The 17,704-nt window shown below is 35.7% G+C and overlaps 1 protein-coding gene across 6 annotated transcripts in view; it reads right to left on the bottom strand.

Annotated features, from left to right (window-relative positions):
* Positions 1 to 5,602: 5,602 nt before the first annotated feature.
* LOC18445575 (branched-chain amino acid aminotransferase 2, chloroplastic) overlaps positions 5,603 to 17,704 on the bottom strand; it is a 74,035-nt gene continuing 61,933 nt past the window's right edge. For all 6 annotated transcript variants that reach the window (XM_011629247.3, XM_088852695.1, XM_020674258.2 and 3 more), the window contains 2 exons: positions 9,016 to 9,128; positions 5,603 to 6,031 (listed from right to left, as the gene is read on the bottom strand). In XM_011629247.3, the coding sequence (XP_011627549.1) occupies positions 5,914 to 6,031; positions 9,016 to 9,128 (231 nt within the window). In that variant the 3' untranslated portion in view covers positions 5,603 to 5,913. The remainder of the gene's footprint in view (positions 6,032 to 9,015; positions 9,129 to 17,704) is intronic.

Here is a 17,704-nt window from a genome sequence, read left to right as displayed (position 1 = left end):
CTTGGGTTTATCAAGACATGAAATCCAAAAATACGGGATATGAAGATATTTTCTCTTTTATATAAAGAAAAATCAATTTTCTAAATTTATCTTAATCAGATAGAAAAATAAAATATTTGGAGGTTTTGTAAATTATGTTTAAATATCTAAAAATTAATATTAGTATATTAGGGCCCAATGGGGATCAATGGGCCCATCAATATGTAGGGCATGGGACCCACTTACACAAAACATGGGTGGTGCGCCCCATCCCATGCAATTTCCCTTATTATGTTATGTGTCTTTTAAGGCATATGATGATTTAAAGACACATAACATAATAAGGGAATCGTGTAAGATATTAAATATTATGAATTAATGCTTTCCTTACCAAAATATTTGATGGGAATGGAGTTATGAAAACTAAAGGATAAGGTTTCACATCATTCCATTTAATCATGATGGTTGAGCTCGTATCAACCCATTGGTCTTCAAGATTAAAGGTCGAGATTAAACCTCATAATGATGGAAAAATCCTAGCCTCTTGTCTATATTTATTAGCTATGGGGTTCTATCATCTTATAGCTCTATCTTTCTCTCTCTCTCTAAGCAACCAAAGGGGTCACGCCCCACTCAAGCCTTCTCTCTCTTCCTCTCTCATCCAAGTTAGGGTTTAGGAAAGAGTTAACCCTAAGGGAGGGCACTCCTAAGCCACATCAGCCCTAGCCCTAGGTCCTTGCGTCATGCTCATGTATTGAGCCTTGATTAAGGAAATCTCATGCGATGCTCTCTGAGGGTTTTGCTTAAACTTTCCAAATTGTGATGTATGTTCTTGAACCAAGATCCTGTGTGCCATCGATGGAGGAGAATCGGTTTGGGGTGTACAAAGTCCTTGAGGGTAACCTATGTCAAGGCAGACATTATTTCATATTCTATGTTTATGTTGCTTCTATTGCTTTCTTATGTAATTTTTCAATTCTACATGATGAATGTAATTTTCTTTTAATGACATACAAGTGAGAGGTCTTGGCTAATTCATTGAGTGAAAATTGTATTTGGATACTTATAAAAAGAGTAAAAAAATTCTAATTGGTATTGACTTGCCCAGTCGTTTAGTCCACCTTTCAATTTTAGTAAACCTATGGCATCGCGAAGGGCCTTTGGAAGAAGGCCTTTTGTAGACCTTATTTGTGATTTTAAATATAAAAAAATTGAGGAACTTGAAAAGCAAATTCAGCTTCTGGTACAACAGTTTGCGAGCATCATTCACAGGCAAGATGTAAGAAAATGTTGAGTACAACCACCTTCGTTTTCTATGTGAAGAGTTGAGTAAATAGGTAAGTGATAGAAGACTTAGTTAGGATACTATTGACTTTGAGTCGGATTGTATCCAAAATCATCATATCGTAGATTGGGAATTTGATGCAGAGAAAAAAAAATTTATTATTATTAGTTTTTGAGTTTATCTTTCAACTTAGGAGATTCGCAGGGATAGGTGAGCATTGAGTTTGTGCATGAGTTAATTTATGGATTGGGTTAGTTCGTTTAGGAATGTAAATAGGATAATGTTAAATATAAAGGGATTTTAGGATAAGGTTAAATCTAAAAGAAGTTTATATTTTTAACAATAGTTTGGGTAAAACGTGGGTGGCACATGAGTTGTAAAACATGGGTGGCACTTGAATTTAAGAGAGAGAAAATATGGATGAGAGAAAGTAGGTTAAGAGAGAGAAAATAGGGAGAGAAATAAAATAAGAAAGTCTATTGTTTATCTTGCTGTCTTAATTTTTTTTTGTCTATTTAAAGGGATATCTCCCTTCATTGTAAATATAGTGAATGAGTTAATAAAATTTAGTTTCGAAGAGATTATTTTGGGGTGGATTCCTTTGTAGACCTTGAGAGAGGGTATATTCTTTCAACTTTTTATTTTTATTTTTCCCATGTTATTTTCTCCCTGCATCAATTCATATCAGATTTATTTTTCTGGTTTTATTTTTCCCCTGTATCAATTGGTATCAGAGCAAGTTAGGTCCAGAGTTTACAATGCCACCAAAAGCGAATCAAGCTAATCTTGCTCTGGCTATGGATGATCGTTGGGGAGAAATTTTTCACTAAAGCCCTAGAGGATTTACGAACTGAAGTGCCTAAGATGAATCAGAAGATGCAACACCTAGAGGATTTTTGAACTGAAGTACGTGAGATGAATAAGGAGGTGAATCAGATGATGCAACGGTTGGATCAGATGCTACAACGGTTGGATCAAAGGTTGCAGCGATTGGACAATAACCTTCCTCACGAAGAAGCTACTAGCAACCACATTAATCTTGCATCAGGAATTCCACGACAAATCCAGGGTGCTGATTTCGATCATAACAAAGATTACAGGCCAAATCCGCATCCTATAGATCGACCACGAGATTTTAGTATTAAAATCTATCTCGCAAAATTTCATGGTCGGTACTTCTTTGGAGCTGAACCCATTCCTAGTTCAGAATAATAATCAACCCAAGCTCCTATTCAACAATTACTCTTGGAACACGATCACAGGCGAAGAGCCTTACATTAGTCTTAAAAAAATTGAAGAAAAGGTATTGAGGCGCATGGTGGGATTACATCACCAATTAGCTGATGGTGATTGGCTTCAAGCTCGAGGTCGAGCTGCTCTCAACCGCGGCAGAATAATACAGAGAAAAAAAAATTATTATTATTATTAGTTTTTGATTTTATCTTTCAACTTAGGAGATGCACAGGGATAGGTGGGCATTGAGTTTGTGCGTGAGTTAGTTTATGGATTGGGTTAGTTAGTTTAGGAATGTAAATAAGACAATGTTAAATATAAAGATAATTTAGGATAAGGTTAAATCTAAAGGGAGTTTATCTTTTCAACAATAACTTTGGGTAAAACGTGAGTGGCACGTGAATTGTAAAACGTAGGTGGCACGTGAATTTAAGAGCGAAAAGATAGGGATGAGAGAAAGTAGGTTAAAAGAGAGAAAATAAGAAAGTCTATTGTTTATCTTTTTTTTAATATTTTTTAGTCTATTTAAAGGGACATCTCCCTTCATTATAAAAGTAGTAAATGAGTTAATAAAGATCAAGATGAACATGTAGATGAAGATGAAGTTATTTAAGAAGAGGATCTTGCTCGAAAAGAATATGGAGAGAAGGCAATCAGAGAATTGATTAAAATCATGGCCTTTAAAAATATCAAGGATATCACAGAGGTGGAGCATTCAAGAAATTTACCTAATTAGAATCAAAGTAGCGGATTAGAAACATAGTTGATTCATAAACCGTAAAATTTGGCCATGATTTTAGAGAGTAATGAAATAGAAGTCGAAAAGCCGTAAATGCCACGAAATTGAGTTTGAAGCTTCTAAACAATTTTCTATACAAATTTAGGGATAGTCGAATTTAATAAATTTGTATCAATTCTTATTATACATATCGGGATTTGTTTCTCGAGGATTTCTTATTACCATGAATTATATTTGAGCTAATAAAGATGAAAAATGTGGCTTTTAGAGTTTTTTTAAAAAATTGTTGACAAGTCACTATTTATGGGTATTGTTCATGGAAACTATTCATAAAAATTATTCATAGGGTTAAAACTGTTATTATAAATTGTATTCAAACTAGGACTTTTTGGGTCATTTTAGCTATTGTATGGACCCTGAATGCTTTTGAATATTAAATTATAAATTATAAGAAGTGCATTGGGCCTTGTGGGGGTCATTCCACGTGATTTTTAAAATTGAAAGACAGAAAAACATATGCTTTTAGAACCCTAGCTTGAAGGGGTGAGGTAGAAACCTTAGTTTTCTCCTAATTATTGTTTGTGTGATTCAAATTTTTTGTTTATTTTATTGTTTTCTCAAAATTATTCCCTTCTCAAGATTTTAGGACGTTCCAAGAAAGAAACTTATCTTTTTTATTGGTCAATCCACGTAATTCTCTATTTCTCTATTACATTCAAGGATTTCTCTCTTCTAACATCTTTCTCCCCTTTGCATTATTTTTAGAAGTCTCTAGCTCTCTCTCTCTAGACATAAAAATATAATCCACCTCTCTCTCTCTCTCGTTCATAACACTCACTCTCTGCCTTGCCCCTAGGCATTATTTTTAGAAGTCTTTTTCTCTGTCCCTTTCTCTACCTCTAAAAATACTCTCTCTCAATAGGATCCCTTCTATCCTATTTGAAAAGTATCTATCCTATAATCTCTCTAGATATAGGGTCACTTCTTATTCTTACAACACATGTCCACCCTTCAAATTTAGCTTCATAATGTGTGTGTAGAGAATGATTACATACAAATAGTTTTATAATAATACACAATGGAACATAATTCAAAACTAGAGGTATTTATTTGACTTCAATATTTAACCATACACTTTTCATTCTGATTTAAAAAGATGAAAAAAATTATTACTGCACTCAAAAAAATATTTCTCTCACCAATTGTATATAGGTTGTTCATTTGATGGGATGATTCAATCTAAGCCTCAAAAGGATTTTTTATTTTTTCTATCTCAAATTTTGTAAACAGCCTTATGCTCATTAGGTGAACTATTTTAAGCAAGAGAAATTATTTTGATTTATTAGCTGCCTAGATCACAATATCCACCAAATGGTCAGTTTGGGTCTATTGCTAGAGGTGAATTCATTTTGGCCTTATATAATATGCTAATTTTTTTTTTTCTCTTTTTCCGAAGGGTCGTTGTGAAGAGAGAGTGCGTGTGTAAAATTTAAAGTCATACAAATGTCACAAATATGGTTTTTATGAAGGATTTATTATACTATAATAAGGGTGACAAAAATCACACCCCTATAAATTCACGAAACAATTTCATAATATAGCGAACTGCTCATTCAAAAGCCATGTTAGGAGTGCCTATACAAACCCAAATTTCAATATGCATTCTTTTCCTTCTAATGAACGATAATAAAAACTACAATTTAATAAACACAAAAAAAAAGTGGGACTTTCAAACACAAATGAACGTGCCCAGTCCATCTAACGGTACAATTAAATCTAAACATAAGGATTTTTTTTTAACCCGAAATCTTTAGAATGACCTTTCACCACCCAAATTACCAATTTTTGATATAGAGAAAACTTTGATTTTGAGATTTTAAAGGCCTTGATCTAATTGTCTACCAACCAACAACCAATATGCACTCACAGCTGGGGTGGAGCTCATTTGAATCTTCTCTAAAGCACACATTAAAAATATTTTTCAATTAATATTTGGATGCAATGAGCATATACACAAAATTTGAGATCATATAAATACCCAAAAATAATTCTTTGGAGTAGTTTCGTTATGGTACTAGGAAATCATATTACAACGGAAGTGTGCATAGGACATGTCGTGGGCTGTTAACTGGTATTAATCAAACTATGAGTAAGGTGCGCTTACATTCATATTACCCAAGTTGGTTGGTTCATGATTCCTTTGAGCAAACCAAGTGGCAAGGGTCAAATTTCACAAGGGCCAACTTTGTGACAAGAAAAATGCATGTCTACCAACACAAATAGGCATACTTCCTATTCCCTTAGAAATGCCATTAACCCCAAAAGAAAGTGATTGTAATATGAATATCCAGTAGGCATGAATCATGTGACTCTAAAGATACTCTAACAAAGTAGAGTTTCCATTACAGTTGACAGATATAGTACCATTCACAAGGGCCAACTTTGTGACAAGAAAAATGCATGTCTATCAACACAAATGGGCATCCTTCCCAGTCCCTTAGAAATGCCATTAACCCCAAAAGAAAGTGATTGCATCTAACACTAAAAATCTGTAACAAAGTAGAGTTTCCATTACAGGTGACAGATATAATAGCATACATAGAGTAGTATGTATAGAGAACTTTATTTAAATTATTTGTAGCTTGGATTTGACAACCCACCATGGGTTTGCCACTTCTCACTTCACCTTGACTGTCCAACCCATCTTGTCCGCCATCAACCCATACTGAATACCTGTGAGGATGGAATACATTTGTTGAGAAACTTTTCCAACTCCACCGTCTCCATAGACCATCCTGAGATGATGTGAAACGAAGTTTCCATTAGAAATTTCAATTGGCATTCGTAGGTACAGGAACAGCACTAATTGGACATTATGAACTTTGCAAGGCATTGAATATTTAGTCCTCACAACTATGGAGAATGATCGCCCCCTCAAGATCTCATCCAAATCTTTCAATGTCTAATCTCACTCTTGTTTTCTTTGGTAAATTTGTCAACTTTAATTTCAGATGTGAAAATGAAAAAGCCCACTTAAGATGATCTAGAGTCTCTCTCTCTCTCTCTCTCTCTCTCTCTCTCTCTCGCTCTCTCTCTCTCTCGCTCTAGGTTTGGGACCCCAAGCAAATAAGGGTATTTATATCATTTGGCTTGAGCCACTTAAATGGGGGATATTACTAAAACAACCCACCTACTTATGGGATCAAAACCCAAATTAGGGACATTTTGGATATTTCTTAACAAAAAGAGGAGGTATTTGAATGGAAATGATATTTTTAAAGTAATCACTTTGTCAATAAGTTGGTTGATTTTACCACCACAATGTTTTTTGAGCTGGTTTGACCATTTTAGTGATATTTCTTATGGAAAGGTATACATTAAAGACATTTATTTGGTACGAAAAAGTCAATACAACCCCTTAGCCTTCACATTTGAAATTGGGCAGGAATGTGCCATTCGCAGTGCTCAGTCTGAGAAAATCTTTGTTGGACATTTTAGGAAGACATGACACAACTTCAGCCACCCTATTTCATATCCGATGGCAAGGGGTAATTGTAACCTCTTTGTCCCAAAATTAAACAGTCTATAGTATACCTTTTTCCTAATTATTTGAAACAAGATAATTATGTAGCGGCAAAAGAACGTTTAATGTCCTGGACAATTTGGAAACCATAAAGTTCAAACTTGTTGAGGGTCCTATGAAATCAATGGAAACATGAGAAAGAATATATTTAAATGATATTACTAGGAATTACAGACTTTTGAGGGCTGTCATAGTGCTTGATGTTGACTATATTAAATGCTACATATGCACTTGGAAATTTATGCATCAAGACAACCTCATAGAAGCTGCAAATTGTATATTGTGCAAGCCAGAGGATAAAATTAATAAGAGACTGATTTCTTTCTTGTAAAACTAGCATCATCTAGTCATGCGAACATTGATTCGTGAGGCTGTATGGCCAAAAGTCAATGGCTTCAAGAGTTTGCATTTTCTGTTGAAACAATCTCATTGTTTGCAGGAGCAAGAAACAACTTACCACTGCAAGGTCTCATATAGGAGCTGAATACAAAAGAATTGCTAATGTTGCATTTGAAATAACCTGAGGTAACTTCTTAAAGATATTGGAATTATCTAGGAGAATCACCCATGTTTCTTTTTGCCGAACTAAAGCTGATCTGAAATGAATCTAAGAATTTGTGCACTCTTTTGGAACTTCCTTGTTTTTCAGTGCAAGAAACAATTAACCTGGACGAATTTGGGCACTGGCTTCATTGGTTATTGCGTTGACAACTGCAACACTCCATCTAAGGTTTGGATCTCACCACTAGCAAAAATAAATAAATAAAAAAGAATCTACTGGTTGAGAAGCATATTGTTGATCTGAGTATAAGTATGGCCAGAATCGCTGCCACAACAAGCTAGCTGAGATATCCTCTTGATGATATTGGAACTAACCTAATTACCCATGATAATCTATGATACTGGACGTGCATTAAGGATGAATGTTAATCCTCTTCTTAGTGGTTGAGGCTAAGTTCAATCCCAAGAATTCAGACAAAGCGTATTTCAACTATGAAAATTACCAAAATCCTCACCAAAGCATTGTTAGGGAAAATGTGCAAGCTTCAAGCTCATCAACAATGACTTACAAGATTTTGTGTACTCCTTGGAAACAATCTTGTAGTTAGAACAAGCAAGAAGCAATACGTCAGTCACAAGTTCCAATCCTGAAGCTGAGTATGGCTAATAACGCTCCTGAAATAGCCTACTTGAGAAATATTTTTGAAGTTATTAGAATTAATCAAAGGAAACTGCCCGCAATTCGATGTGATTATGAAAGTGCACTAGTCTTTGTTGACAGTATAACAAAGTATTTTTTGATTGTCTATCAATTGGTTCATCAAAAGGTTCAATCTCCAGAAATTGAGACGAAGCATATTTCTACTTTATGCAGATCATTTTAAACCTAACCAAGGCAGTGTCAGACGTGAAGTTTGAAAAAGTTTCTTAAAGGTAAGCTCAGTCAGAATGTAATCATCATTACTTCGAGGTGTCATGAATATAATTTGAAGAGTTCATGACAGCAATGCATCCTTTTACCCATTTTTGTATTATGTTATGTGTTTCGTCAAGAAACAACATATCCATAGAATGAGTGTAGCTAAGATGGAGATTTTGTGATTGATGAGTGGCAAGACAAGAAAGGGATGGAATTCGAAATGAATACATTGGGAAGAATTTAAGTGTGGCCCAATAGGTGGGCGGGCCATATGCAACACAGACCTAGTACAGCACCGATTAGGAGGTGCGAGTTAGTTCAAGTGGAAGGCTCAAAAAGGGCGAGGAGTAGGCCCAAAAGGACATGGTTGGACGTAGTGAGAAAAAAGATAAAGACTTATGGCCTCATTGAAGGTATAGCCATTAATAGAGCAGAATGGCGGACGAAAATTCGTGTAGCCGACCCCAATTAGTTGGGAACAGGCTCTGAGGATGACGATGATGATGATGTTATGTGCTTTGTCACTTTTTCCGTACGGTACTAACATGTGAGTTTTAATCATCCATCACAATTCAACAATATATGCTTGACAAGAAGTGTAATTCAGAACTTGCCACAATAGGATCTTTTTTAGGTAATTCAATGTGGAGTTTTTAGATAAGAACCAACCAAGTATGCAGCCATTGACCAGATAGTAAACATGAATTATTATTCCTTTGTAACCAAAATGAAAGAAAAGATGACAAATTTCAAAGAAAAATGCATAAACTCCTTACCTTTTCCCAAGATATGTGATGCTACCAATAGGGGCAATAACTATTCCACATCCTGTGCCAAAAACTTCATCAGCATCAGACAATTCCTCCACTCCTATGCGACGTTCCACAACCTGCACAATAGGAGTATCTAACTAGCATCAAGTACATAGAAGTGTTTCAATAAACACGAACTATAGCACTTGATTCTATAAACATGGAGAGTTGTTTTTACTTGATATATTAGATCAAATATCCAAGATGATACAAAAGCTATATTAAAACACCATCAAGCGAGGTGATATGCCCATTTAATTTGCATTTTCTCATTTGGCTGATGATTGAAGTACTTTTGACAAGTTGCTTCAACATGCTAAAACACATATGCATGGATAAGAATAGCTTCTTAGAGGAAAGGGCAAGTCATCATGGCTTCTAAGGGGAAAGGGCAGATCAACCGTGGCTTCTAAGAGGAAAGGGGAAAAGTAATGGTTCCAGGTTGGGTGGGGGCACACACTGGAAAGGGGGAATATACAGATGGCAGAATCTAGAGAACAACCAGCGGTGCCTGGAGCCTCAATAATACCTGCTTAGAACTATTCCAAGCCCTACTAAACAAAAAGAATATGCGACTCAAGTAAACCATGAAATCCAGGGGGTTGCGAGGGAGCATTGTGCTACAGAGGTGAGGGTAGATGATAGAAGAATTGAAGTTAGCGGGGAAATAGTAGAGGAGACAAAAGGTATTAAGAGCAACATCGATAGGAAAATTCAATCCTTACACAATGATGTTAATCCAAGATCAGCCACATTTGATTACAAGACCCCAGAACATGTTTAAAGAAATCGTAAAGGGGACAACGGATATAGACAGAAACCATAATAGGAAAATTCAATCCTCTCATAATGATGTAACCTAAGATCAGCCACTAATCCTCGATTATAAGTAAAACAAGTTCGGACAACAATTTCAAGGCTAAATATCTACAATTTAAGCGGGTAATCATCCACAAAACTAAACAAGTGAACTTGATTAAATAAACATGCAATCTAGGAACTTGCTTTGTTGTCCATGAGACGAAATTTCAAATTTGGAGTAGATTTTTTTTTTTTTTCTGAAGTTAACTGTTTCGAATTTGGAGTAGATTGATATCTGTCCTTGAGAAAAAACAGCCAAAATAAAATTGGTTCATATCAAATCTACAACTAGCCGACAGCTATAAGAGAAAAGAAGCATAGAACAGCTTCAAATTAATTCCAATGGGTCTCCTACAACTGGTTTTAGGGTTTTGAGGTTAACTGTGTAAACAACAGGATTTTGAGTTTCAAGGTGGAATTAGGGTCTGAGGTTTCAAGAGACTTCGTTTTGGTTCATTCTAAAGAGGACCAATGGGTTATTTTTTAGGGTTTGATCGATTTTTTAATGCGGTGAAAAAAAAAGGGGAAAAAGATAAGGTAGAGAAAGAGATTGAGAATGGGAAGGAGAAAAATAAAAAAATAAGAAGAAGAGGATACAAGGTGAAGAAATGAAGACTTAAGAGATAAAAAAGGTGGAAAAAGAAAAGAATGAGAGAAAAAGGAAGAACCAAAAATGAGAAAAGAAGAGAAGGGAAAAGAGAATTGAAGAACACCTTGGAATGGAGGGACCTTAGGAGGTGCTACCAAGCCGTGTTTATGACTTTCAGGTAAAGGAATCAAAGAAACCCTTTCCAGTTATTTTTTAATTATTTCTTTTTTTCAGAAACTGTCTCCAAAACATTCACCAAGGGACCATATGTCCTCCCTCTCCCATTTATAAGTTCATGACTTAAACTTAATAATATAAAACCTTTAACTAAGAAAAATAATAATGAAAGGATAAAACCAAACCTTAATTCTCTACAACAAGAAAAACATAAATATCATAGACAACTAAAAAACTTGAAAGCTCAAAAAAACCCTAGTATCACTTTGCTGAAAATGTAATAAAATAAAAATAAAATAAACCACAACTGCATCATTAAATAAGTCTCCTAAAATTTGAAAGATCAAAAACCCCTAGTATCACTCTTCTGAAAACATAGTAAAATGAAAACAAAAAAGAAACCATAACCGCATCATTAAATAAGTCTCCATTTACTACCAAGAGAGTAAATAAAAACGAATTTGATTCAATAGAAGGCTACGATGCCCTCATCAGATAAACAATATTTCAGATCTGGATTCATGGGTAAGCAGCGTTTGGAGGACCACAGCTCCAGTTATTTGAAAGAAACTGGAGAACATTGATGTCCGCTTTTTGCATAGCTAGAATGGAGAGCTATGAAAAATCTTGTAATGGGAATGTAGAAGTTTAGGAGTTCTATGTTGACCTTCTCATTTTAGAGTGGTAGCTGCTGCTTGTTTTCCAACCCCCAAGAGGAGTCTATGGATGCCTCTTCACATATGAGGTATTTTGTGAAATAACTAAACCCAAAAGATTTTCTACTCCCTAGGGTGTATACCATCCATTTACTACCTCGGGCAAAACTTACTTTGGGTATATCTTTTTTATCTCAAATTTTTGGGATGCGAACTCTTACTCTCTATGTGCCAAAAAAAAAATTATCATCCCAAGATTGCATCGAAACTGTTCAATTTTGTGGAGGAAATGATCTAAGATGTTTATGAACCCAAAATCTAATTTTAATCATCTAGTTATAATTAGATGAATCCCGAAACTTCAAATAAATAAAAAAATCTCCCAAGTTAGTGTTTTGCCTGAGGGAGTAAATGTATAATATGCTCCAGAGGGAGCATTAGTATACACGCTCATAACTAAAAGTTGTTGTAAGCTGGACAAGTTATACTGGAAGGCAATAGCTGGCAAAAGCCTACGCATGGCAAGAATGTTGGTCAAACCACCTTAGATAAACAACTTTCAAACCAGATTACACTGATGGCAAACAAGCTTGAAATATTGCCTGACCATCAAGGAAGAAGAACCAAATGTAGTAAATCCGAGCAAAATGGAGAGAAAAAGATAAGTAAACTATCCCTAAACAGCATAAAGCATTATGATGATGATAAAATAACCTGAAAGAGAGCAGAATATTACACAAGAGGAGGAACAGACAAAGAAACCTGCTTTGAAAGAGCTTCAGAAACAAGCAGATCAACCTCTAATGGGAAGACAAGCTGAAAGTGTCATTTGTCATGGCAAAGAGATGACATGTGAAAGGAATAAAAGGTTGGATGCTTAAGAAGAAACACATGGATAAAGAAATATCTAGACCGCCAGATTAGGTGAAAAACAAAACTGTGGAAGATAAAACTTCAAATTTGGACAAGGCGAATTTTATCTCAAATTCAAATTTAAATTCAAATATGCTAGCAGTTGTCTGATTGGCTGCCGGGTTGGTGCTAGCCACGGTTTATATTTTCAGAACTTTCTACAATCTTCTATTTATTTCCACTATCACACAAAAAACCTACCTGCGCAACACCTTAGTCCTCTAAATAATACAGATAATAACACCCTAAGATAGTTTTCCTGCCATGTTCAAGAATAAGCCATGAAAGTGAACACATGATCGATGTTCATACATGGTTGAATTCAGCAGAAAACAAATAAAGCACCTTCTAGTGAAATATCCATATCTCCCACGCTACCAATGGGATTTCTTTGAGATTTGACATGGAGGAAGTAGATTCAAAATCAACGAAAATAGGCATTACCTTACACCAGGGAAAGCTGTTGTCACGTGAACAACCAGCACTTGAACACCAACTGATTTTTTCAGTCAAAAGCAACAAAAAGATTTGTTGCCTAAGGTCAACCCCTATGACTTCTTGAACTCCTTATTGATTCCCTAGACCGATGGTGCAACTAGTTTTTTGAATCCCTAGTACAAAGACAAATATCTCTTCTTCAAGGATTTTGAGCTTGACTTGCAAAGGCACGCGTTAAGGGAAGAACAAGAAACAAAAACTTGCCTCAATCTCTCCAATATATCATTTCTAGGCCCAAAGCAATTCATAGGTACGGGTAGAATGAAAAGTGGCATTGTGGTTCTAGCCAAGCATATAACGTTTAAAATTTCTCTTTTTTTTTATTTATACCAGGTAAACCATTTACAAGCATCGATTACAACTCAAAAAAAAAAAAATACAATCTAGAATCCTCACTTGCATACCACAAAAAAAACAAAACAAAGAAAAAATCTGTCATTCAAATAAAATCAAGATATAATGCACATGAGTGAAGCAAGAAACATAGAAGCAAAAATTACCAAATTACCCTACCTTGGATCACCTCCAAGAACTTGGCACCTCACTCTAGATCGAACAACGATGGTGCACATGATCTATGTTGTTTCACAAAATAGGAAGCCAAGGTAAAACCCGAATCAAGATGAGAGCATGACCTAATTTTCTCTTGTGGGATAGGGCACCCTCTACCTACGTCTTTCTACCTTAAGGTGTGCCATGTTCTACTTGGGGCGTGGCACCCAAGGGAGAGAAGAGAGAGGAGAGAGGGGTGTGCCGAGGGGGGAAGGGGGAGGAGGGGAGAGGTCTCTATAGAGGCTACTCCCAAGGAGGTTTTATAGATGTAAATTAAAGTTTATGTGGTCTAGGGATTGCCATCTTATTGAGAATTAATATTGATCATCAATCTAAGGAGACCTATAGGGTGAAGAGATCTTAGCTACCAATTCTCTAAATCAACCATCATGATTAAAGGGAAGGTTCTAAAACCATCATCCCAAAGCTTCCTTGACCCATCCCCATCAAGTATTTGATTACATAAGGTATAACATATGTGTCATAAAATCTTAAGATATGGAACAACTTGCCATAAAATCACTTCAATCTCTCTTTCAATCAAATATTTTCTAATCTCTTTTTCTTCTAGAAGACTTATTCAAGTCAAAGAGAAAGAGGAAAAAGAATGTGGGGCATGGAGGCATTTGGGATGCATGTGAGCCCCACATGCCACTATAGTGTCCCTCCCATGTGGTGGGTCCTATTCCAAACAGGCCCCTAGTTACTATTAACAATTTTAAAAATTTCACAATAATTTTCAAAGCCCATTTAATATTTTTAAAATAGCTCTACTTTCATTAAACCTGAAAAATTAATTTTTGTTAAGTAAAAATTATTTTTAAGAAAATAAAATATATAGAACATTTTAAAAATTTATTTTAATATTTCATAATTCACATAAAACATATTTAAACATAATATAAGGGAATTGGATCCATCTGGTCAAGTAACATGCAAATTAACTAAGGCACTTCATCTATACTGGCAACCATGAACTACAATGGAATCCATAGCCTACAACCGTTGCAGGGGTTCATAATTGGTCCATCAAAGTTGGCCAACAAATGAAGAGAACAAGGTTTTAGCCTATGGATTAGTGGTTCCCTCGAGGACAAACCTTGGAACACTTAATATAGACACTATCGCAATGGTGCAAGGGTTCATCTCTTCCTCAAATGTATACATCATACCCCTATGGGTCGCTTCCAAAGACGGCTATCATGTGCACATGTTGTGAGATAGCAATGATGAGGAGTTGGCCCTTGTCCTCTCAAGCCCACCAACTGCACACAAAGGTCACAAAGTCCCTTGGCCAACAAACCACCATGGTTGTTTCTCCGACCTCATCAAGGGCTACCCCTACACCCTCCATAGTTGTGCCTTATGCCTAGGACTAGAGCATTTCCAAAATCCATCCTAGGCTAGTTCGTCAAACCTAGGTGAGTCATAACATGACAAAACATGCCCCATCGGTCCCACCAAACCCCACTTCCAACTAGAGTTATCATATACTATAGTCATAGTTTTACACACTCTCATAAGGCCTTTGAAAGGCCACAAAACTTCAAGAAAGAAGCCCCATCAAATAAATTTTCTCTTTTTGGGGGCAAAAGTTAACAAGTAGAAGAGTCACAGGTTTTAAGACTCGTAAAGAGTTTTTCTTGAGGCGGATTCAATGTAAGCTCTAAGAGCTAGCATAATGATGTAAGTAAATTTGAGGAAAAGCCAAAATAGCAAGATTTTCAAGCCAAACACATGCAAAAACATGGAGAAACCTAGGGTTTCCTCTTCACCTCAAGAAAGGGATCCAAAAAGTCCAATCTTTTTCAATCATCGTGAGAAATCACGTGGAATGAGCCCCTTGAGGCCGCATACACCTCTTATATATTATACTTTAACGTTCAAAGATATTAAATGTCCATACAATAATTAAAATGACCCAAAAAGTCATAACTTATACAAATTTTTCAATGACAATTTTACCCTTGAGAACAATAACATGTAAATATTACCCATTACCATAAATAGAAACCAGTGAATAATAAATAAATATATAAGAAAAAAAGCTACAATCCCTAAATATTTTAAAAAATTCTAAACGTAAAGATAAAATATACATTGTTTGAAAATGAACAAAAAATAGAAAAAGAATAATTTTGTCATACATCATTATCCCTTGGTTGGACAAAACTCGTCCTCTAGTTTTGAAGTAGACTAAGATGGATTTCACATTCGCTCCAAAGTATTCTTCAACCTGAACATTATGCTTCAAATCCTTAAGCTCGTGGTTCATTAGCCTAATCAAAATACAATCAATATACATCGAGGTTAGGCCTTTGAAATCAAATGATATTTTCATGAACAGTCTTGAGAAACCCTCAATGAATATGTTGATGGAGTCTGTTTGGCCATATAAGCTTGATGAAATTGCATAACCCTGCTGAAATTGGCTAACCCTGCTGAAATTGCCTAGGCTAAGCCCTAGAACATACCACACCTGCATCTTTAAGATAAACGCTAGATCCGATGATTGAATTAACAACATCTACTAATTCTCCTTGAAGTCCTTCATTTTTATTCGTCAAAGATCAATTCCACCACGAAATCTTGATCATCATTGTATATTGGATCTCCCAGAAGATCTTGTTCTTCATCGCAGTATGCACCGAATATTAGTTGCAATTCCCAATCCACAACCTACTAATTTGTGATACAACCTACGTCAAAATCAAGAATGTCCTCCAAATCAAAAAACCCTAAAGTGATCTTCCCCATGTTTGAGTCTTCTATCACTTTCCTCTTCACTCAACTCTTCACGCGAAGCATGGAGATGAAAAGGGTTGTAGTCGAGATCTTCTTGGACGAAAAGATAAATATCATGCCCATAATGATACTTGCCAGAGGCGGAACTTGCCATCTTAGTTCTTCATTCGCATCCTCTACGATCACGATGTGGGTCTATGAACGCCCCCGTTCCACGGGCTCTCCTCACTACCATAGGTTCACGGAAATCACAAACCTTAGGCAGAGAATCAACGAAACCTTACTAAAATCAACAAGTTCTAAGCTAGTTTGGAAAAAATTAGCCCAAACTAAGTAAATCCTAGACTTGGTTGTCGTTTCCTGGCTTTGTTGTAGAAGAAAACCCAAGCTATGATACCAAATTGAGGTAGGAAAGTTTGAAGAACAGCCAAACAACAAGATTTTCAAGCCAGACACATGCAAAAACTTGGAGAACCTAGGTTTTTTCCTCCCCCCAAGCTACGGTTCCATAAAGCCTAAGCTCTTTCTTCAATTCTAGAAAATCAAGTGGAATGATGACCTCAAGGCTCTACGCACCTCTTATATATTACAATTTAATGTATAACCAAAAAAGTCCTAACTTAAACAAAACATTTTCAATGACAACTTTGCCCCTGTGAACAGTTTACCATGAACAGTAACCGTGAATAGCACCTTTAACAATACCGATGAATATTAACCAGTGAATAGTAAATAAATTTTTTTAAAAAAAAACCCCTAGAATCCCTAAAAACTTAAAAACCCTAAAAATAAATCCTAAAACTAATATTAAAATATAAATCATGTGGAATTGAATACAAATTTTAAAATACTATAGCGAAGTGAACTTGTTGCAACTAAGTTCCTTGGTTATGAGGCAGCCTAGTGGGAAGAAGTTTAAGAATCTCAATTTCACAATGGGAAGGCAAAATTTTATAGAAGAAGATGAAGCTTAAGAAAACTTTGTTTTTGAGGATCACGAGAAAATTTTCTTTCAAGGTCTCCAAAATCTCCAACATAATGAAAAGAGTGTAGCAATCATAGTACGGAATTATATAGGCTTGTGGCTCCAAATAACCAATAAGAAACTGAGGGTCAAAAGGTTGCCCATTAGAATCCCACTGCCTATTGGTCAGTTATGATGGGCCATACTTGAGGACCCGCTAGAGACTATGGATCATGGGTTTCATTTAGTTGATTTGAGAAAAACGGTATAAGGATTTTGAGGTGAGCCAAATGGAGCAGCCTTGTAATAATACCCAAGGGGCCCAATTCCCTTTAAAAAATTTTCTAGAAGCTTCAAACAACTTGGATGTATTAACTATGATCAAATATGATTTTTGAGAATTTTGGAAAATTTTTGGGAATTTTCTTAAAGGGAAATTGACCATAAGATACAAAAGCAAGAATGACATATAAGAACCAAGCATGTGCGAACCATGGCACATGTGAAGACTAAATAGCCAATGGACCCCACACGAGCTTTTGGGGCCTACACGTAGCCATATTTGTGAGCCACCACAAAGTGAAGTCATCATGATGTGAGGCTATGGACTAATGTGTAATACATATGTTTCTTGTTGGAACCAATACTGCATTTATAAATAAGCCACATGCGATGGGATATTAGCAGCAGCCCTTGTTC

The sequence above is a fragment of the Amborella trichopoda genome, chromosome 12, assembly GCF_054954075.1.
Source record: "Amborella trichopoda isolate Santa Cruz 75 chromosome 12, AtrichopodaSantaCruz75HAP2 v2.0, whole genome shotgun sequence".
NCBI classification, from domain to species: domain Eukaryota; kingdom Viridiplantae; phylum Streptophyta; class Magnoliopsida; order Amborellales; family Amborellaceae; genus Amborella; species Amborella trichopoda.
The sequence above is the reverse complement of the archived record's forward strand: the minus strand, read 5'-3'. Positions and strand labels throughout refer to the sequence as shown.